The 21,798-nt window shown below is 39.7% G+C and overlaps 4 protein-coding genes and 1 long non-coding RNA gene across 5 annotated transcripts in view; 1 reads left to right on the forward strand and 4 right to left on the reverse strand.

Moving 5' to 3' along the window:
- LOC144614299 (uncharacterized) overlaps positions 1-21,798 on the forward strand; it is a 111,129-nt gene that overhangs the window by 40,838 nt on the left and 48,493 nt on the right. The window contains exon 2 of the long non-coding RNA XR_013551968.2: positions 635-749. This is a non-coding gene — a long non-coding RNA (uncharacterized LOC144614299). The remainder of the gene's footprint in view (positions 1-634; positions 750-21,798) is intronic.
- LOC144614297 (keratin-associated protein 9-3-like) lies at positions 1,663-2,533 on the reverse strand. Its single transcript, XM_078437164.2, has one exon. The coding sequence runs from the start codon at positions 2,494-2,496 to the stop codon at positions 1,963-1,965; it is 534 nt and encodes a 177-aa protein (XP_078293290.2). The 5' UTR covers positions 2,497-2,533; the 3' UTR covers positions 1,663-1,962.
- Positions 8,382-9,267, reverse strand: KRTAP1-3 (keratin associated protein 1-3). The gene has a single exon (XM_060627886.2). It carries the CDS (start codon positions 9,230-9,232, stop codon positions 8,759-8,761), a length of 474 nt encoding a protein of 157 aa, XP_060483869.2. The 5' UTR covers positions 9,233-9,267; the 3' UTR covers positions 8,382-8,758.
- Positions 14,384-15,210, reverse strand: LOC144614296 (keratin-associated protein 9-3-like). Its single transcript, XM_078437163.2, has one exon. The coding sequence runs from the start codon at positions 15,173-15,175 to the stop codon at positions 14,642-14,644; it is 534 nt and encodes a 177-aa protein (XP_078293289.2). The 5' UTR covers positions 15,176-15,210; the 3' UTR covers positions 14,384-14,641.
- LOC144614235 (keratin-associated protein 2-2-like) lies at positions 18,694-19,384 on the reverse strand. The gene has a single exon (XM_078436971.1). The coding sequence runs from the start codon at positions 19,294-19,296 to the stop codon at positions 18,907-18,909; it is 390 nt and encodes a 129-aa protein (XP_078293097.1). The 5' UTR covers positions 19,297-19,384; the 3' UTR covers positions 18,694-18,906.

Below are 21,798 nucleotides of genomic sequence, written 5' to 3' on the forward strand. Positions count from 1 at the left end.
AACATCCACTGAACTGAAAAGAGTACTCTTTGTGTATAATTCAAAGCTTCCTACTGGGGTACCTGGGTGGCTCAGTTGGTTAAGCATCCGACTCTTGATTTCAATTCAGGTCATGATCTCACGATTCGTGAAATCAAACCCCATGTTGGGGCTCTGCGCTGACAGTGTGAAGCCTACTTGGGATTCTCTCTCTCTCCCTCTCTCTGCCCCTTCTTGCTTTTGTGTGTGCATGCTCTCTCTCTCTGTCTCTCTCTCTCTCTCAAATAAATAAACATTAAAAAAACTTCAAACTAATTTACTCCAACATAAAGTCAATGACTACTATAGTTCCTTTGATTTCAATCAATTTGAAATGTGTAACTATTATTCATATTCTAGGCCAGAAATCTTTTCTTGTGAACAAGTGACGTAGTATATATAAAGATAGCAGAGTACTAAGCATCAGGTAGGACTTTAATAAATGCTTACTAAATCTGATTTTGAATGGGTGGAGTAAAAGACATGATTCATGGATGCATGTACCACTTGTAAATGATTTAATAGAACTTTCAAGCTGTAGTGCCTCTCGTGGAGGAGTCCTTATTATTGTCAAAAGACATTAGGAAGTGCTGAAATATTTTTCTGTGTTTCATAGTTGAACCAAGTCTCAGGGAAAAACATCTGGGAGTTGTGACATTTTGAAGGACATTCTTCCTTGAAACGCATAATCTTGTGTTTGATCTATCATTGCTACCAATTAAATGATAGAGGTAAGTGCTGGCAGCTTATAAAAAACTTGGAAAATATTTTTCTTAAAGTATCCTATATTTTGTCCTATTGTATTTTGTATTGCACTGAAATACTTAATAAGGAGTTAAAAAATTAAAAGGTTTTTTTTTTTTTTTTTTTTTGCTCTAGATTTGTCTTAAGTTTCCAAGAGAATATCTTTCAAATTGGGTTGCAAAGTACAACCTAAATAGTTGTTTGAGATTTCTAATACATGTGTCTGACAAACGATGTTGGTAGAACTCACGGGGTATCTCCCAGGCTGTTTGTTCTATCCTTGTTTAGGTCAGAGATACACTTTGTATGTACTTCCAGTAAAGTGTTGGGAGTTGAAACTTGGAGGGCAATTTGGAGACCAGGGGGAAGAATATAATAGCCTAAGACATAGGAATTAAGCCTAAATGCTCTTGGAAAACAGTATTTAATAGATAGTATCTGGTAGATATTTTACAATCTATTTAATAAGTAATATAATCTCTAGATATTAGGTACACATGAAGGAGAACATCTAGTATATAAACTGGAGGGGGATTAAAATGGTAGAGCTACATGTAGGTAGAAATCCCATAGATTTGATCAACCTGAAAATTTTAGCCAAAAGTTGCTTTACTGGTTTAGACCTAATTATTACAGGTTAGAGCATTTAACTATTTGAATAACTGTAAAGATTATTTAATGCATGGAGCATTTTGTTAACTGATGGATTCAAGCATAGTGTAATTAGTATTCAGCCTGTCTGGTTTAGACCTCATGTGTATGCTTTAGGATTATTATAAAAATGCAAATCCACTCTCCTTGAATTCCAGCTAAAGATGGACAAGCTTAGAGGTAGAAGAAAGAAAATAACCCAGTTTGCTTTACACATTTAAACATTTTATTTGAAATTAACAGGGGATATTCAAGGAGAAAGCCGGTCTAAAACATGTGGGGATCAAGAGATAGGGAGGAGACCAGAGATGTCACCGAAATGAAGTGACCCTGGAGCCTTCTCAAGCAAGGCAGGATATCTAGATACTCTGATTGATACATGTTTTCAGTGTGCTAATTCAGCACATCCAAGAGGGTCCTGACTAAACTCATTTCTGAGCGGCTTAGAAACATCATGGTACTTAGCATGGGAGTAAAATTGAACACTTCTTCTGAGATCAGAGCGGTTTGCTTAGTTTCCCCTTTCATTCTTAATCAGCAACCCTGCTTTTAACAGGTGGACTGGCAGGAGGTGGGCTCACAGCAGGTGGGCTGGCAGCAGCTGGGCTGGCAGCAGTAGCAGCAGCAGGCAGGGCGGCAGCAGGACTGTCCACAGTAGGACGGGCGGCAGCAGGAGGCCTGGGCGTGGTGCAGCTGGCAGCAGGTGGGGGGTATGCAGCTCACCACACAGCAGGGGGGCAGGCAGGTGTCCTCCACGCGGCAGTCAGGGCGGCACCACCTGACGCGGCAGCTCACGGCTCCGCAGCCACCCTCCTGGCCGCCACCAGTGCCACAGCCGGTCCCGCAGCAGCTGTTCTGGCAGCAGCTGGGCTGGCAGCAGCTGTTCTGGCAGCAGCTGGGCTGGCAGCAGCTGGCCTGGCAGCAGCTGTTCTGGCAGCAGCTGGGCTGGCAGCAGCTGGGCTGGCAGCAGCTGGGCTGGCAGCAGCTGTTCTGGCAGCAGTTGGGCTGGCAGCAGCTGGAGCCACAGTTCCCGCTGGTGGAGCAGGTGGGAAATCCACAGAAGCTAGTGGAGCAGCAGGCCATGGTGTCAGGAGCTGGGCTGAGAGTTGGGTTGCTAAGAGAAGTTTTTGAGTTTTGACTGCACCTTCTACTTCTGGCCTTTTATATCTGTCCTAGAGCTGCATATTGTCCTAGCATTCCGCATCGTTCCTTGATACCCTTTGCAAAGTCAGTCTCTGATTGGCTGATACCTGAGTTGTTTAGAAAGTTATAAATAGCATTTCAATAGCCTGCTTGGTGATTATTCAATTAAGTCCTATTTTGTTTCTTCTTTGCCCTCTGGATCAAGTGAATGCTTTTTATGGAAGCCAATCAGAGCAACACCTCTTTATGCAAATCATATGACAGACTAGACGTGGGCCACTCCTGGCTTGCTTCGTCATACCTGCCCTTTGTTAACCTTTAGACAGTTTATCTAAACTGAGCATTTTCTTCCTAAGTGGTCACTAAATTAAGGATCAGGACTTCATAAAAGAAAATTTGTTTAGATTTCGAATGACTAACATTAGAGTCATCAAAACATTAATCAACATCCAAAAGAACTATGCCTTTCTAGGATCTGTTTGTACAAGTTATAGGATACTGAGAGCTCTAACCAATATTTTTGCCTTCCACCAACCATGTACATATTCCCAACTGAAACTGTTTTTTTTTTAAATTTTTTTTAATCTTTATTTTTGAGAGAGAGACAGAGCATGAGCAGGGGAGTGGCAGAGAGAGAGGGAGACACAGAATCTGAAGCAGACTCCAGGCTCTGAGCTGTCAACACAGAGCCCAACATGAGGCTCAAACTCACGGACTGTGAGATCATGACCTGAGCCAAAGTTGGACACCTAACTGACTGAGCCACCCAGGTGCCCCCACAGCTGAAACTGTTAAGACTTTTGCCGGTAGATGGTTTTTATGACTCTACTAAATGAAAAATATATGCTAGTAATGAATACACCTTTTAACAAGTCAAACAGTACACAGACATATAAACAAATTTAATAATTTTCCTGTTTTCCCCCAAACACCCATCCCCTCCAAAACTAGTACTTCAGAAATAATCAATATTAACAATTTGGTATATATTCTTTGACACCTTTCTTCCTGCTTTTGCAGACATAAACCAGCATATACATAAGTAAAAGTAAAATATAAATAAAAAGTAAAAGTTGGAATCTATACATACTTATTTTTAAAAATTTTTAATTGTAATAAAATACACATAAAATTTACCATCTTAATCATTTTCAAGTGCACAGTTCACTAGTGTGAAGAGCATTCACACTGGTGTGTAATCAATCTCCAGAATTCTTATCTTGTAAAACTGAAGCTCTATATCCATTAAAGAGCAACTTTTCCATTCTCTCCTCCCTAAGCCTTTGTAACCACCTTTCCACTTTTTGTATTGATGAATTTGACCAACCTAGATGCCTCATATAAGTGGAATCATACATTATGTCTTTTTAATTCATGGTTTATTTCACTTAGCGTAATGTCTTCAAGATTCATCCATGCTATCAATGTATCAGAATGTTTTTCCTTTTTAAGGCTGAATAATATTCTGTTGTATGTACACACCACAGTTTGTTTATGTATTTGTCCATCAGTGAACACTTGGGTTGCTTCCAACCTTTTGGCTATTGTGATTAATGTTGCCATGAACACGGATGTAGAAATATCTTTTCAAGATACTACTCTCACTTCTTTTGGGTAGATACCTAGAAGTGGAATTGCTGGATCACATGGTAGTTCTATTTTTAGGTTTTTGAGTACCTGCCATACTGTTTCCCATAGTGGCTGCACCATTTTACATTTCTACCAACAGTGCACAAGGGTTCCAATTTCTCCACATCCTTGCCAACACTTTTTGGGTTTTTTGAGAGTAGACATTCTAGTGGGTATGACATGGTATGTCCTTGTGGTTTTGATTTGTATTTTTGTAATGATTAGTGAGATGGAACATCTTTCATATGCTTGTTGGACATTTGTATATCTTTTTTTTTAAAGATTAATTTAATTTTTTTTCTTTAAAGTTTAGTTATTTATTTTGAGAGAGAGAGAGAGAGAGAGTGTGTGTGTGTGTGTGTGTGTGTGTGTATGTGATTGGGGGAGGGGCATAGAGAGAGAGAGAGAGGGAGAGAGAGAGAGAGAATCCCAAGCAGGCTCCACACTGTAAGTGCAGAATCTGACTCGGGGCTCAAACTCACAAACCATGAGATCATGACCTGAGCCAAAATCAGGAGTCAGATGTTTAACCCACCGAGCCATCCAGGTGCCCCCGTTTGTATATCTTCTTTGAAGAAATGTCCATTCATGTACTTGCCCAATTTATAATTGTTTTTGAGTTGTAGAAGTTCTTCATATAGTCTAGATAATTTGCTTCTTATTAGATATATGATTTGCAAATGTTTCTCCCCTTCTATAGATTGAATTTTCATTTTGTTCATTGATCTTTTAATGCACAGAAGTTTTTAATTTTGATGTAGTTCAGTTTATCCACTTTTTTACTTTTGTATGCTTTTTGTGTCATATCCAAGAAATCACTGACAAATTCAATGTCATGAAGCTTTCCTCCTGTGTTTTCTTCTAAGAGTTTTATAGTTTTAGTTCTTAACTTTAGGTTTTTTTTTTTTTAATCCATCTTCAGTTAATTTTTGTATATGGTATAATGTAAGGATCTACCTTCATTCTTTTGCATGTGGATACCCAATTTTCCAAGCACCATGTTTTGAAAAGACTGCCCTTCCCATGTAATGGTCTTGACACCCTTATTGAAAATTATTTGACCATATTTGTAAAGGTTTCTCTCTGGGCTGTCTCTTATATTCCATTTGTCCATATGACTGCCTTTATGCCAGTACCATACTGTTTTGATTACTATAGCTTTGTAATATAGTTTGAAATCAGGAAATGTGTTGTCTCTAGCTTTGTTCCTTTTTCTCAAGATTGATTTGGCTATTCTGAGTCTTTTGTGGTTCCACACAAATTTTAGGAGTTTTTTTTTCCTCTTTCTGTGAAAAATAATCTTGATAAGGATTGCATTGAATCTGTAGATTGCTTTGAGTAGTATGGGCATTTTAACAGTATTAATTCTCCTCATTCATGAGCATGTAATACCCTTCCACTTACTTGTGTCTTCTTTAACTCTTTCATCAGTGACTTCTAGTGTTTGGTACACAGATCTTTCATCTCCTTGGTTAAATTTATTCCTAACTATTTTATTCTTTTTGATGCTACTATAAATGGGATTGTTTTCTTAATTTCTCTTTGTGGTAGATTGTTGTTAGTGTGTAGAAATGCAACTGGTTTGGTGTATTGATTTTGTGTCCTGCAACCTCCAACTGTACTGGTTTTGTTGACTGGTTCTGTTTTTTTCTTATTGTATTTTTGGGGGTAAGGTGGAGTCTTTAGGATTTTCTATATATCATATCATGTCATCTGCAAGTAGAGACAATTTTATTTTTTTCTTTTTTATTTGGATGCCTTTTATTTCTTTTTCTTGTCTAATTTCTCTAGCTAGGACTTTTAGTACTATGATAAATAGAATAGGTAAAAGTGGGCACCCTTCTCTTTTTCCTGATCTTAGAAGAAAAGCTTTCAGTCTTTTATCACTGAGTATTATGTTAGCATGGGCTTTCATATATGGCTTTTATTAGGCTGACATAGTGTCCTTTTATTCCTAGTTTGTTGAGTATTTTTGTTTTTGTTGAAAGAGTGTTGAATTTCATCAAATTCTTTTTCTCCATCTATTAACCATGTGTTTTCCCTTCTTTATTCTGTTATGCAGTGTATTACATTCAATGATTTTTGCATGTTGAACCATCCTTGCATTCTAGGATAAAATCCCACTAGGTCACGGTGTATAATCCTTTTAATGTGCTGTTGTATTCTGTTTGATACTATTTGAGGAATCTTGCATCAATATTCATCACAGATATTGGTCTCTAGTTTTCTCTTCTTGTAGTGTCTTTGGCTTTGGTATCAGAGTAATGCTAGACTCACAGAGTAAGTTTGGAAGTATTCCTTTCCCTTTAATTTGTTGGAAGAGTTGGAGGATGATTGTTTTTAACTTTTCTTTAAATGTTTGGTAGAATTCACCAGTGAAGCGTCTGGTACTGGGATTTTATTTGTTGGGAGGTTTTTTATTACTAATTCAGTCTCCTTGCTGGTTATAGATCTGTTCAGATTTTCTATTTCTTCATGATTTGGTTTGGATAGGTTATGTGATTTTAGGAATTTATTCATTTTATCTAAGTCATCTAATTTTTTGCCCTATCCCATACCTATTAGTCATTCTTTTAAATAGCTATGCAATTTTCCAGAGTGTGATCATACCACACTTTATTCAATCATACCCTATTGATACATCCTCAGTTGTTTTTAGTTTGTGCTTTTGAATTAAAAAAAATGATAGAATTTCAAGCTAAAGAGAATTTAAAGGAATCCAGCTTTTGGTGATTATGGGTGGGTCACATGATACAGCGATCTGAGCCCTTAACTGAGAACTAAATTAAGCTAATTAAACTAAATAAGCTTCTCAAACTGGTTCTGCCATTATGTGATTCTGCAACTTCAAAAAAGTGACTTACTCTCTCTGAACATTGGTTTATTCATCTGTAAAATGAGGTGATCTTTCAGACACCTCCAGGGCTAAAATTGTGGAATTGCTTTCCCGGCTCATTCATTCCTTAAGGGTATGATCTACCATGTCTAATTCACCTTGGAATCCTATGTAGTGCTTTCTGCACCATCTTCAACGTAGGCACTCAGGAAATGCTGTCGAATAAAGGAAGGAAGGAATGATTGGCTGTGTGTGGTACTGATAAACAGCCAAATTTGCATCTTACCCAAGTCACATGTCATTTATTTTATACTTTTTTTCTCAGCAGGAGCTCTTAGGTAGTGATACCTGAAAGTGGTCAGAAGTTAAAATCGAAGGAGCAAGAGGACAAAACATGTTGCCATTTCTATTCTATTCAAGGGTGTCTTCTGGGTTGGATCAGGTCTCTAGAAGATATATCGGGGAAATTGGTTCCTTACTTACATGTTATCCTTTATTCATGCTTTCTAATTTCTTGATTTTCTTTAACACTTGCATGAATAAAGTATTATAATTTTAACCCAAGTAATATTTTTAATAAAAAGGAGTATCTTCAGCTCCCTCCAGTTCTAAGTCCAAGAAACCACAAATTAATCCTGAGCCTTGTCCAAAAACTACCAAGATTTATAAAACATTTCCTGATGCTTGTGTTTAAATATGTATAAATTCACTGTATGTTACATATATACATCCATTGTGTATTATGTATGAGTGCATGTGTATGCATAATAAATGTATTTCTAAGTGAAAATTTTAAACCAAAGTAGATATGTTATTATCCTCACTTTCAGTTTAGAAACTGAGATGAAAATTAGAGTAAAGTTATCCATCTGACCAAAAGCGAATTTCCTCAGAGAGGCTTTCCCAATGTGTGGTTCTCTTGCTTTATTAGGCAAGACTACATGTGAATGGAAGAGTGTAATATATTAGCATATGTTACCATGGTTTGAAGATTGCCTGAAAGAGCATTCCTCTAAGAGACTTGAAAAAAAAAAATACATCATATCTGGCTTTGGATTCAGAGTTCCTGACTGCTATACTTTTCTGGTTGTGAAAGCTCTTTGTGAGGTCAGGATATGGAAATAGAGCTTGTGCCACTTCTGAGGCCCTGTATGACTGCCTTTGCTGTACTTTTTATGGCATTAACCTTTAGTAGATGTAATCAAATTTCCTAGCATGGTATAAGAAAAGCAGTGTGGGATATCAAAAACAGATTAAAATCTTTTGTGACTTTCTATGAAATACATATCATGAATAAACTCAATAAAGAAGAAAAGAGATATTTGCTGCACCAAATAGATATAGTTTAATAGACCTTGGTATATTATTCCCCTTTCATAAAAAGTGCAGTTTGCAGGATGGTGGAGTATAGGAGGTGAACATATCTGAGGACAGATGGTTCTTCCGTAGCATTGGTGGCAGAATCACAGAGAATAGATTCAAATGTGTCCTGAAAGCAAATTGGTTGTCCCATTTCTTGAGTCAAATTTGTATTTTGGCGGCCTCACTGGGAGAGATCAAAGTCTTTCCAGAATTGAATGGAATCAGATAGATCTGTGAGGCCTAAATAGCCCCCACCACAAAAAACAAATAACAGTTCAGGAATTTGTTAGTGGTCCAGGCGTGGTGGAGGAAATAATTAGCTCATGAATTGATTTGGAAGTTGAAACTTCAAGTTGAAAATCAGCAACCTTGCTTTTAACAGGTGGGCTCACAGCAGGTGGGCTGGCAGCAGCTGGGCTGGCAGCAGTAGCAGCAGCAGGCAGGGCGGCAGCAGGACTGTCCACAGTAGGACGGGCGGCAGCAGGAGGCCTGGGCGTGGTGCAGCTGGCAGCAGGTGGGGGGTATGCAGCTCACCACACAGCAGGGGGGCAGGCAGGTGTCCTCCACGCGGCAGTCAGGGCGGCACCACCTGACGCGGCAGCTCACGGCTCCGCAGCCACCCTCCTGGCCGCCACCAGTGCCACAGCCGGTCCCGCAGCAGCTGTTCTGGCAGCAGCTGGGCTGGCAGCAGCTGTTCTGGCAGCAGCTGGGCTGGCAGCAGCTGGGCTGGCAGCAGCTGGGCTGGCAGCAGCTGTTCTGGCAGCAGTTGGGCTGGCAGCAGCTGGAGCCACAGTTCCCGCTGGTGGAGCAGGTGGGAAATCCACAGAAGCTAGTGGAGCAGCAGGCCATGGTGTCAGGAGCTGGGCTGAGAGTTGGGTTGCTAAGAGAAGTTTTTTGTGTTTTGCTGGTCACTTCCACGTTGGGCCTTTTATAGGCCTTGGCCAGCTATTATTTACATAATTCTCAAAATGCCTTCCTTGTTTGTATATAAATAATCTGTCTCTGAATAATAATTGCCCTATTCCCGAGTTATTTGTTCAACCTCTGAAAGCCTTTAAAAGTTCATTTTATTGGTCTTCAATTAGGATTCTTTACCACAGTCAGGTAGTCATTGGCGTTCATTGGGTACATAACCCATAATCCCCCATATTTGTTAAAATTTGCTCATTGCCCTAAGAATAATTGATGCCTCACCTTTACAGAGTGTCAGTATTACTCATTGGTGACCCTGATAATGGAGCTCTTGGGTCTCACATGACAGTTTAATTCCCAGCAACATGTCTCCAGGGTCAACTGCTGCCCCTTTATCTTTCTCATCTTCAATTTGACTGTGAAGCAAAGTGATCCAGCTGGCCAGAAAGGGGTGCTTTTTGGGGGGCTGAGAAGTGTGGGTGAATTGTTACTGATCACAGATTCTGGAGCACGTATGTGCCCAAGTGGTTCTGACTACTTTGCACGTATCATTTCATTTAATTTTCACTGCAGTCCTATGGACTCCGCCTATACATCTCCCATCGTCTATGTCAGGAAATTGAGCCTCAAGCAGATTTATGTCTGTTGCTCAGGTTCACACCAACAAGTGGTGAATCTGAAATTCGAACCTATGCCATCTGACTCCAAACTAAACTCTTCAACCACTACAGTCAATACCCTGTTTTCCATGTCAGCAATTGTTCCAGAGAAACTCAAAGGGTAAAGGAAAGATGTAAAAATTTGCCCACTCTTAACTGTTTTTCAACTCAAGGGAAGAAATGCAGAGCTTAGGGTGAATAATAACACTATTAGAAACTTCTCTGAAAAAAATTTTTTTGACTACATAACAAGCTTCAAGAAAATTTTGTGTGCTAAAATGGTTGACCTCCTTGACTTGTGACTTCATTCAGTCTTTGATATTAGGATGTCCTATAGATCTAAGTGTCCTTAACTGCATAAAAATCACACTCAGTATATTAACACTGGAACATGTGACATACCATAGTACATTAGATCAGCATGCAGTTTACTGTAGATATTAGCAAACTATAAAATAGTTTGAATGAGGCAGCAGATGAGGTTGAAGATGAAGGTTTTGTACAGGTACAATGAAAGTTGACCTGGCCTTCATTGAGTATGGACTCTGTTACAGGCAAATGGATGTTAAAATGCCACTTACATAGTTTGAACCAGAATACCAGGTGTTAGTTTCTTCTTCTTCAGGAATGACAGTTTTGAGTTTAGACCATAATTCTTCCCAAATCAGAATGAAGGCATTTACAAATCCCACATCAAATTTGAATTCTAAGGTATGTGATTTTTTTGCTTCCTCTCCTTAAGCAAGTCTACATCATGGATTCTTCGATTAGCTAATTTTCCCACTGTGGATGTTTGGAGTATGTAGATTTGTCCCTATTATAATCTCAGGAGCTATTTAATTCATATCTAAATTCAGTATCTTTGATACTAAAAGCATTTATCTCCCCTTGCAAAAAATTCAGATATTTGAGGTGTTGAAATACCTACTGACTAGGGCACCAGGGATAGGTAGTGTTATCTGTTGGTTCTCCATTTCTACGCTTTTCTGCTGTGGCACTGTTTTCACCATCTCCCTTGGTGCAAAATTTAACTCAATTTTCATTTTTCTGGTCTTTAGCTGCCCTCAGAGAATTGCTAATAATAAGTGTTTTTAGGCAGAGTTCTCCAGAGAAACAGAACCAGTAGGAGATATATATATATATATATATATATATATATATATATATATATATATATATTTCCATAGAAAGAGATTTATTGTGAGGGATTGGCTCACACAAATGTGGAGGCCCTCACCAGGAGCACTGAAGTATGAGGGCAGGAGAAGATGGCTGTCCCAACTTAAGCCATAGAACAATTCGCCCTTCCTCTCCCTTTCTGTTCTATTTGGGGTCTCAATGATTTCGATCATGTCCATCCACATTGGTGAAGGCAATCTAATTTACTCATTCTACAGACTCATATGCTAATTCCTTCCATGAACACCCTCACAGACACACCCAGGAATAATGTTTTACTAGCTGTTTGGGGATCCCTTAGCCCAGTCAAGTTGATACATAAAATTAACCATGACATAAGGTATGACACTTAAAATTTGAGAATTTTCCTCTTTTGCCACAGACTAATCTGAACATTCCCTTATCTCTCCTAAATAAATCAAGAAAATAAAATTATTTACTCCATTTCTTCTTGATTGGTTTTCATACAAATAGAGTAACAAGTTATAATCAATTTGTGATATTTCCCTGTGTAGATTTTATGACCGTTTAAATGCTGGAAATCACTATTTATTGTCTTCTTGGAGAAAAGAATGCCAGTAACTTTACATTTAAAATGATTTTATTACAAGGCTTATTCTCTTTGGTTTTCATTACTTCATTTAAGCGATGGGGTCCAGATCCAATAGTATCATAAGAAGAAAGGATGTGTTTGTCTCTTATTGAATGTCTGCCTTCTGTTTATAGATATTAATATATTGAGTTATTTTTCTTTAGGGTGTCATGGTTCTAGGTTTCTTTTTTAAAATTTTTTTTTTGACGTTTATTTATTTTTTGAGACAGAGAGAGACAGAGCATGAATGGGGGAGGAGCAGAGAGAGAGGGAGACGCAGAATCGGAAGCAGGCTCCAGGCTCTGAGCCATCAGCCCAGAGCCCGATGTGGGGCTCGAACTCACGGACCGTGAGATTGTGACCTGAGCTGAAGTCGGACGCTTAACCGACTGAGCCACCCAGGTGCCCCACTAGGTTTCTTATTGTAAGTTTGGGGGTTCTTTCAATTCCTTAAGCTCCATTTTACTAGTTCTCTAGTTCAGTTGCATCTGCCATAGATTCCTGAGTGATAAGACATGGTTGATATAGGAACCAGTTGAACATCCCCAACTTTTTACTCTAAATCAAGTAATAAGATCTTTTTCTCTTCTGAATGCCAACCTGGCTCTTTTGGTGCTTTGAGATAAAGCCATTCTAAGTAAAAGTACATCCTAACCCATTGAAAGACAAGAGAGTGGTATTTGAGGGACATCGAGTGTTAAACATGTTTTAGACACATTGTGTATGAATGTGTGGGTTGTGCCCTGATGGGGGAGACTCTGTCCACTCAGAAGAAGGAGAATCTTTTTCATATAAAGATGATGTAGGCTCAGTAAGCTGTGTATTCTTCAAACTGTTTCTACCTAAAGGTGATGCCTTTTTCTAATTCTGGTAAGGTTGTGCTAGTGAAGACCCCATCCCTTTGACTTACTTCTTTTTCTTTTTTTTAAGTGTTTATTTATATTTGAGGAGGGGAGGGGCAGAGAGAGAGGGAGACAGAGGATCTGAATCAGGCATGAGGATGCTGAAGCAGAGAGCCCAACGTGGGACTCAAACTCACAAACCATGAGATCATGACCTGAGCCGAAGTTGGATGCTGAGCCAACTGAGCCACCCAGGTGCCCCTGACTTACTTACTTTTTAAATCGAGGTGAAATTCACATAACATACACTAAACCATTTTAAAATGTACAGTTGAGTGGCCTTTAGTGCATCCACCTTGTTATGCAGCTACCATTCCTCTGTCTAGTTTAAAACCTTTTTCATCACCCAGAATACCACCTGATAATCTTTAGTAATTACTTCCCATTCCCCCTTTATCTCCAGCCAGTGATTTACCACTTTGATTTTATAATCAAAGATTTTATCCATCAAAATGGAAGTTCTTATTATGTATTTTTTTATTTGATCCTTGCTTCATTCTAGAACTTTCTCTGGAGATTAGAATAAGAATGGGCACAGTGTATGCCAGTCTCGTGCTCGTTTAAATCCATTCTTGTGATGAATATTTATTTTCTAGTTCACGGTACATGAACGAATTGTATAGATGTTGTAGAAGCACCAGTTGAAATTCCCTTTCATCATTTTCCAAAGTATATTTTGAGGAACACTAGTGTTACAGGATGCTAGTTGGTAATGAATGGAGTATTCCCCAACTAAATCAGTTTGGGAGTAATAGTTATAGAGCTTTCTTTAATATTCTGATGTGTTTTATAAACCTTCAACATGGTGCAAATGCATGCAACATTACTTGACCATTGAATAATTTTTCCTCATTGGGCGTCTGAAGAGACTGTCAGTGCATCACCTGTTTAAGAAATAATCCATCCTGTGCCTGGCAGGGATGCTGTAAGCAATGAATGTCAATTCTTTTGTTTTCCAGTTTTTCTAACCTGGTGCCCAGGTGGGTGAAGGGCCTTGCTCCAGAATCCATGGGTCCAGGGCTCCTAAGTGGCTCAGTTGGTTAAGCCTGCAACTCTTGGTTTCAGCTCATGTCATGCTCTCATAGTGTCTGGGTTTGAACTCCACATGGGGTTCTGCACTGACAGTATAGAGCCTGCTTGGGATTTTCTCTCTTTCTCCTCTCTCCCCCGCTCTCTCTCCCTCTCAAAATAAATAAATAAACTTAAAAAAAATAAGAATGCTTGGGTTCTTAGTTACAAAGTGGGGATTAGAACTTGAGATGTCTTTATATCTTATGCTAGTACTTTGAAATCTTATGCTTCCTGTCTTTCCAATTATGTATTATCCTTTTATATCCCAGAGAGTTGAAAGACTTGTACACAGAATTGTATATGAAGGAAATGAATAAATTTGGTAATATCTCAAGAAACTAAATAACATAAAAATTCCTTTTTTGTAAAATTGATCTTCTGGAACACCTAGCCTGTCAATTTGCACATGTGAGGAACTTGGAGAATAGTTCCTTAATACTGATATATTCTTTTACCATAGATTTTGGCTGTAGAATATTGGACCATTTAATGGTAAAACAAAGGAAAACCATTTTTTAAAGACCTTTAAAAAAGGGAAAAATAAAGAAACACCATAGTGCCATACCACAGTTACTGAGATTTTGAAAAATCCAAATACCCCAATATCAATAACAAATTCCAAAGAAAAGAAAGCTCCAACAATGACTTTGTCATTGAAGAATAAAAATTTTATTAAATCCCAAATCCAATGAGCTGTTGAACTATTTCAGGTGGTATTTATAGCAAAAGTTGTATACATTCCTCTTAACCTTGTAGGACTTCTGTTCGTGTCCAGGTTTATGAAATATTTTTGGTTTTCGATTATAAATTAATTTACATCTTAGGAAATTTTGTAGCCATTTGCAAGCTGTGTTATGGGTATTGGAGCTCAGAAGTTCATCGGGACTCTACATTGCCTCATTTTGAAGTGCCAGTTTCTTAGGATTCCTTTAGAAAGAGATTTTCAACAGGTGGACTGGCAGGAGGTGGGCTCACAGCAGGTGGGCTGGCAGCAGCTGGGCTGGCAGCAGTAGCAGCAGCAGGCAGGGCGGCAGCAGGACTGTCCACAGTAGGACGGGCGGCAGCAGGAGGCCTGGGCGTGGTGCAGCTGGCAGCAGGTGGGGGGTATGCAGCTCACCACACAGCAGGGGGGCAGGCAGGTGTCCTCCACGCGGCAGTCAGGGCGGCACCACCTGACGCGGCAGCTCACGGCTCCGCAGCCACCCTCCTGGCCGCCACCAGTGCCACAGCCGGTCCCGCAGCAGCTGTTCTGGCAGCAGCTGGGCTGGCAGCAGCTGTTCTGGCAGCAGCTGGTCTGGCAGCAGCTGTTCTGGCAGCAGCTGGGCTGGCAGCAGCTGGTCTGGCAGCAGCTGGGCTGGCAGCAGCTGTTCTGGCAGCAGCTGGGCTGGCAGCAGCTGGGCTGGCAGCAGCTGGAGCCACAGTTCCCGCTGGTGGAGCAGGTGGGAAATCCACAGAAGCTAGTGGAGCAGCAGGCCATGGTGTCAGGAGCTGGGCTGAGAGTTGGGTTGCTAAGAGAAGTTTTTTGTGTTTTGCTGGTCACTTCCACGTTGGGCCTTTTATAGGCCTTGGCCAGTTCCTGTTTTGTGATGGACAGCATTTTTATCCTGTTACTCCTTAAACAAGCTTTTCCAGAGCCCTTTGATTGTTCAAATACTGTTATTTTAACTACATCCCCAAATTAGTTTTTCCTTTATTGCTAAGCTAATACTCACTAAACGTGTCCATCCTTGGTAGAAATGTTGTTGTTTCATTTCCACGCAATGCTGTAATTTTTCCTCAAGTCTCAGCTTCCATTCTGCATTTATCGTCACATCACCTGACCAAGTGACTCTCACTGATAAGATGACACAATTTGGGGGTCATATTTACCAAAATTCAAGTCTCCAGAAAAAAATGTTAACAATTGACTGCTATTTATGTAAGATTATTTTCCATTATATATGATTAATAAGATTATAGTCTCTATAATCAGGCAGATAGAAACTCTGATAAACTTCACATTAATAGAAATGCATTTAGTTTCCAGAAAATGGTCTCCAATTTCAGTGATCTCTCCTGAACTCCACACATTCATACTTGAGAAAACACCACTCAGGAGGATACATAGAACAAAAACTGTTCCATTGCATCTTACTGTGGATATTTTATTAGCCTGAATTTAAAAGAAGGGCTAAAATTGATAATCAGCCATTAGGAAAATATCCCACAAAATTTTAAGTGTAATTTATATTTTTCTATGAAAGATAAAAATCACTGGTCTGTGGATTATCTAGACTGTATTTATTTCTCAAAGGTGGGATTTGTTTTCAGTTTATGTCATTTCATGTAACTACACCCTGTGTCCTATGAAAGGATGTTAGACCAAAGAGCATGACAATCCAATTTATGGAGGGGAATCACTAAGAGAAAAAGTAGAAGTTAAGAAATGCTTCTTCTGGATCACAGTGTTTATAAGGCAGGGTAGGAAATAGATGGTCAAATATCATTCAATAGGTATAATTGAAAAGAGATTAAGTGTACTTTACACTTGAGGTATAAGTGTAAATGGGTTGATGGTGTGGTATGGACCACTTTTAATTTCCCCTCAGCATGAGTTGATGTTAGAATACTGTTGAGTCTAGGAATGGCTATATTTTGGAGAAGTTAGTGACTTTCTCCATTTGCACAGTACACAGCCAGAGAACTGGGTATAAATTTCAGCAAAACAAATTTGAAATAATTTTGGTGGTTGCCAAAATAAAGAATATCATTTTCCATTTGCTGTTTAGGGTTATATGGGGGGAATGAAAAAAAAAGTGGTGGCCAAAGAGCCTATTATTGTTATTTGTGGTAGGTTTGTCCCTTCCTTCCAATCTTGAATAAAAACATCACATCTTGAATAAAAACTAACACTCACATAGTTAGCTTTTTATGAGATGGAGGTATTGGTTTGTACAGCGAGAGAATTACATTAGAATGTGATTCATGCCAGTGTCAAGAAAGATGTTCATGTCATGTGATAACCATGACTGTAGGTATGAAGTTGAAAAATGGTTGAAGGAATCCTCAAATGTCAGAGATCAAAAACTTAGTAAATCATCTGTCCAAACATTTAATTGTATAGGTACTGACATCATTGTTTTTATAAATAGCAAATGTTTATTAAGTCATCATATTTTACCCAGAACACTAAAGGGTTGTGCAGAAAGCCAGATTCAGTCTGTCTGCTTCATATCTTGCTCTAGTTTATGAATCATTATAATACTGATAGGGGGGCTGAATCAAGGAAAAGAGTCAAATATATTACCATCCATCCTCATAGTTTTAAATTGGAACACTGATGTTGTAATACAGACTGCTTTTTTGAAAGTGTTTATTCTGAGAGAGAAAGAGAGGGAGAGGCCTATGAGCACAAGCAGGTGAGGGGCAGAGGGAAAGAGAAAGAGAATCCCCAGCAGGCTCTGCATTGTGAGTGCAGAGCCCAATGAGGGGCTTGATCTCATGAACTGTGAGATCATGACCTGAGCTGAAATCGAGAGTGGGACGCTTAACCAACTGAGCCACCCAGGTGCCCCCAGACTGGTTTTTATTTCCTTTCAGCATTTGCTGATGTTAGAATACTACTGAGTCTAGGAGTGGCTGCCTTTTGGAAATTTTAATGACTTGCTTTAGTCAGACAGTACACAGCCAGCAGAGCAGGGTATAAAACTCCTGTCTCTCCTTCCTACATCAGTTATAGCTGTTTTACTTTATTTTATACAATGCTATTTTCCAGGAGCAGTTAATTCTTAAAACTCTTTGTCTCAGGGTGCCTGGATGGCTCAATTGGTTAAGTTTTTGACTCTCGATTTCAGGTTGGGTCATGATCTCAGGGTCGTGGAATTGAGCCCCACATTGGGCTCTGTGCTGACAGCATGGATCCTACTTGGGATTCTCTCTGTCCCTCTTTCTATCTCTGCCCCTTGCCTGTGCTCTCTCTCTCTCAAAATAAGTAAATAAACATTAAAAAAAAACCCTCTTTGTTTCCTTTTTCAAAAAATGTTTTATAATAGTCCGAGAATAGAAATAGTAGCTACAGGCAGAAATGCTCTGGAGTAGTAACTTTAAACACACAGTAAATAAGTATAAATATGTTAAGATTCTTTTAAGTGTCTTCTGATCAGAGGAGTTTTCCCTAGAGCTGCAATAACACATTTGATTCTTAATTGTTTTTTGTTTCCCACATTCATATTAGGTAATATGCCTTCTGGGTTTCTATGTCTGACATACTCTTTATGTCTTCTTTATTCCGTGGCTATCATCCTAGTTCAGCTCGTACTATCACTTGGACCAGTTCAGTGGCCTCTTGACTTGTTTCTTATAGCCATTATATTGTCTAGCCTTTGGCCTTCCTTTTTGATAAACAACTACCATAGGAATCATCCTGATGCCCAATGCCTGTCATGCCATTCAGTTGCCCCAAGGGTTTCAACAACTCCTTAGTATTTACTGCATTAAGGGCATACTACTTTGGTTACTATTCAAAGCACACACACTTCCCAAATTTATCTTCCCCTGTTATTCTACATGTATCCTGTGTTCCCAGCCAAAGTATCCTCTGAACAAGCCCTCTTTCTATACCTTAGTGCATACTGTTACCAGTGAAAATGACATCTTCCTTTAGATCTGCATGCTGAAATCTTAACTTCTGTAAAATGCTAGCTTCCTTTTCGGTCTTTCTTGTTCTCCCCAGTCAGTAGTGATATTTTGACACACCGAAGTATGTTGTACTTTTTTTTTCATTTTCTAATTTTTAGGTGCATTATCGTGAATTTCATTTATCTCCCTAGAAGTTTCTTGAAGAGGGGAATATTTTTAACTCACTTTAATTTCTATTGTATACCATACAGTCTGTGACTTGCAGATGGTAGGCAGTCAGTACATTTTGTTATATTTAAAATTAGTGAAAAACGTTAGAATAAATAAGAAAAACCAAATATGGGTTTGCTAGGCCAAAGAAGAGAAGTTTATTAGAAAACAAACATGCCACAAGACCTAAGATCTAAGGTGGGAAGAAGGGAGTTGATACTGTTACAAAGACTTGAGAACACCCCGAGTCTTAATAGGTAAGCCTGGATCTCCATTCAAACCCTGGTTGACTTGGGGTCTTGATGGTTTAGGGCAGGAGGTTTCTTAGGTAGAGAAAGGAGTATGACTCAGAAGGTTGATTGCTTGTTCTAGACCGTGCACTTAGTAGCAGCAGGAGGTCCTGCAGGTGGTGCGGCAGGGGGCAGGCTGGCAGCAGGGGGGGCGGCAGCAGGGCGCCTGCACAGAGATGGGCTGGCAGCAGGTGGAGGCCCAGCAGCAGGGGCGGCAGACCACGGCCGTGCAGGACGTGGGGCAGCAGCTGATGGGGCGGCAGCAGCCCTCCTGCAGGGAGCAGGGGTCACAGCAGACGGGGCGGCGGCAGGGCTCGCAGATGGGGCGCGTGCAGCGGCAGGTGCAGGTCACGGGGCGGCACACGGTGGTCTGGCAGCTCACGGGGCGGCAGCAGCAGGGGTCGCGGCAGCAGCAGGGCTGGCAGCAGCCTCCCCCGCAGCCCAGGGAGGAGCAGGTGGAGCCGCAGCAGGAGCCGGACATGGTGGTGTCTGGGGCTGGTTTGGGTCGGAGGGGTGAGAGGATTCGGGTGTTGTCAGGTGTGAATGCCTCCCTCCTGCTCTGGGGCCTTTATATACCCTGAGCGGGTCCTGATGACCCCCACCCCCATTTATCTTTTGGCCAATTGAGTACAGTTTTGTTTTGACTAATGATTGCATTGCTTGTGACATACTCATGATCTCATTAAAGAACTCTGTTGCATTCCTAAATATGGATATATTCATGCTGTTCATCATCAAAATCTAAGCACTCAGTCATTTGAGGTGATAGCAACTCTTGATGCTTATTTTGGGTAGATAGCACCTGATGAATCCTGGGCAAAATGGTCCTAAAGGAACCGCAAGTTTTAAAAGAAATGAAAGAAATTAAACATACAGCGGTTTCTAGAGCACTGAGTGGATCCTGTCCTTGACCCCTAGGAGATGCCCTGAGAAACCTACATGTTAATCAGACGGGTGTTAGACATGTCTTCACATGTGGACTCCTTGAGACTTTATTTACATGTCACTTGATACAATGGAATGCATGTACTTTGAATAAGACTGTAGCTCTGATATTTGTATGGGAAAGATAAAAGGTTATTTTTGTAAACCAAGTAAGTATTGGAATAAAACACCCAAGGCTGCCTTCCATTTTTTTCTTCAGCTCAGCTTTGAGCAGCTATGGGCCTTCTGCTCATAGCATATTGATTTTTCATCTCTGACACATGACATTTTCTATATTTGCCTTTCTTGTGTGTAAGCTAAGGAATCATATAATGGGAAGTTTTTTCTTAATATACCTTGACATGGGTACTGTGACTAAGAAGTGACAAGATGGAAGTTTTCAACCAGCATTGCAGACATACACAACACATTGATCAGAGGAGGTATGTGGGAGGCTGCCCAGCTGTTCGGTGGCAGCACTGCTGGAAATGTGAGGGACATGCTTCTTAGGGAAGGGTTACCAGAAGCGTTTGGGGAATTGCATGGGGGGAACAGTCTCATTACTTTACAGCTTTTCTCCTGTTGCTATGCACCAGATAGGGTTTTGGGTCACTTAGGATCATTCCCATCATTCAGAAGAATGTGCCTCAGGCCCCAGGAGCTAAAGCTCCCCAAGTGGAATTTTGAACATAATTTCAAAACCTTAAAAGGAATGTAAACCGACTGAACATATAGTCATAATCGGGGAAACAGAGGAGGGAGAAATGAAGCACAGTCTCATCATGAGGACATGCGATTCTCTCATGTTTCACGTTCTTTCTCTGGTCCATGGACACATGATTTTTTTCAAAGCAGTAACCAGAGCCTAGATAAAAACTTGTGTATTCTGCCCTTTTTTTGTTCTTTTTCCCAGCTTCATTGAGATAAAAGTGACGTACAACATAGCGTAAGCTTCAAGTGTGCATTGTGATGACGTGATGCATGTATATATTGCACAGTGCTTGCTGCAGTAAGGCTACACATCCTTCTCCCACCTTGCATAATTATCATCTTATTATTGTTTTCATGGTGAGAACATTAGAGCCCTACTCTCCTAGCAGCTTTTCTTTTTTTTTTCTTATTAAAAAAAATTTTTTTTTAAATGTTTATTTTTTTTGAGACAGAGAGAGACAGAATGAACGGGGGAGGGTCAGAGAGAGCAGGAGACACAGAATCCGAAGCAGGCTCCAGGCTCCGAGCTCTGAGCTGCCAGCACAGAGCCCAACGCAGGGCTTGAACTCACAGACTGTGAGATCATGACCTGAGCCGAAGTCAGACGCTTAACCGACTGAGCCACCCAGGCGCCCCATCTCCTAGCAGCTTTCAAATATACAATATATTATTAACTGTAGTCTCCGTGCTGTACATTAGATCCCTGGAAATTATTCATCTTATAACGGACGATTTATATCCTTTGACCAAAATCTTCCCATTTCTCCTACCTCTCAGCCCCTGACAACCACTTTTCTACTCTGTATGAGTTCGATATTTTTGACTCCAAATATAAGTGACATCATGCAATATTTGTGTTTTTATGATTTACTGCACTCAGTATAGTTCCTCAAGGTCCATCCGTGTTGTTGGAATTGGTAAGGTTTTATTCTTTTTTTATGGTTGAGTAATACTTCACTATATATATATATTTTTATATATATTTATATATATTTATATATACTTATATACATATTTACATATATATTTATATATATCTACATATATATTTATATATTTACATATATATTTATATATTTACATATATATTTATATAAATATATGCAAAACACAACTATTGCAAGACTTCTCTTGGAATACACACATGCATCATATATATCATTCATATATATGTATGCTCTGTGTGTATACACATATAATCACATTTTTTTTTATCCATTCATGTGTCATTGGACATTTAGGTTGTTTTAATACCCTGGTTATTGTGAACTAATGCTTTAGTGAACATGGGAGTGCAGATACCTCTTTGAGATCATGAATTTATGTCCTTCGGATGTATACCCTGAAG

This window comes from Panthera onca, chromosome E1 (genome assembly GCF_046562875.1).
Source record: "Panthera onca isolate mPanOnc1 chromosome E1, mPanOnc1 haplotype 2, whole genome shotgun sequence".
Classification (NCBI taxonomy): Eukaryota; Metazoa; Chordata; class Mammalia; order Carnivora; family Felidae; genus Panthera; species Panthera onca.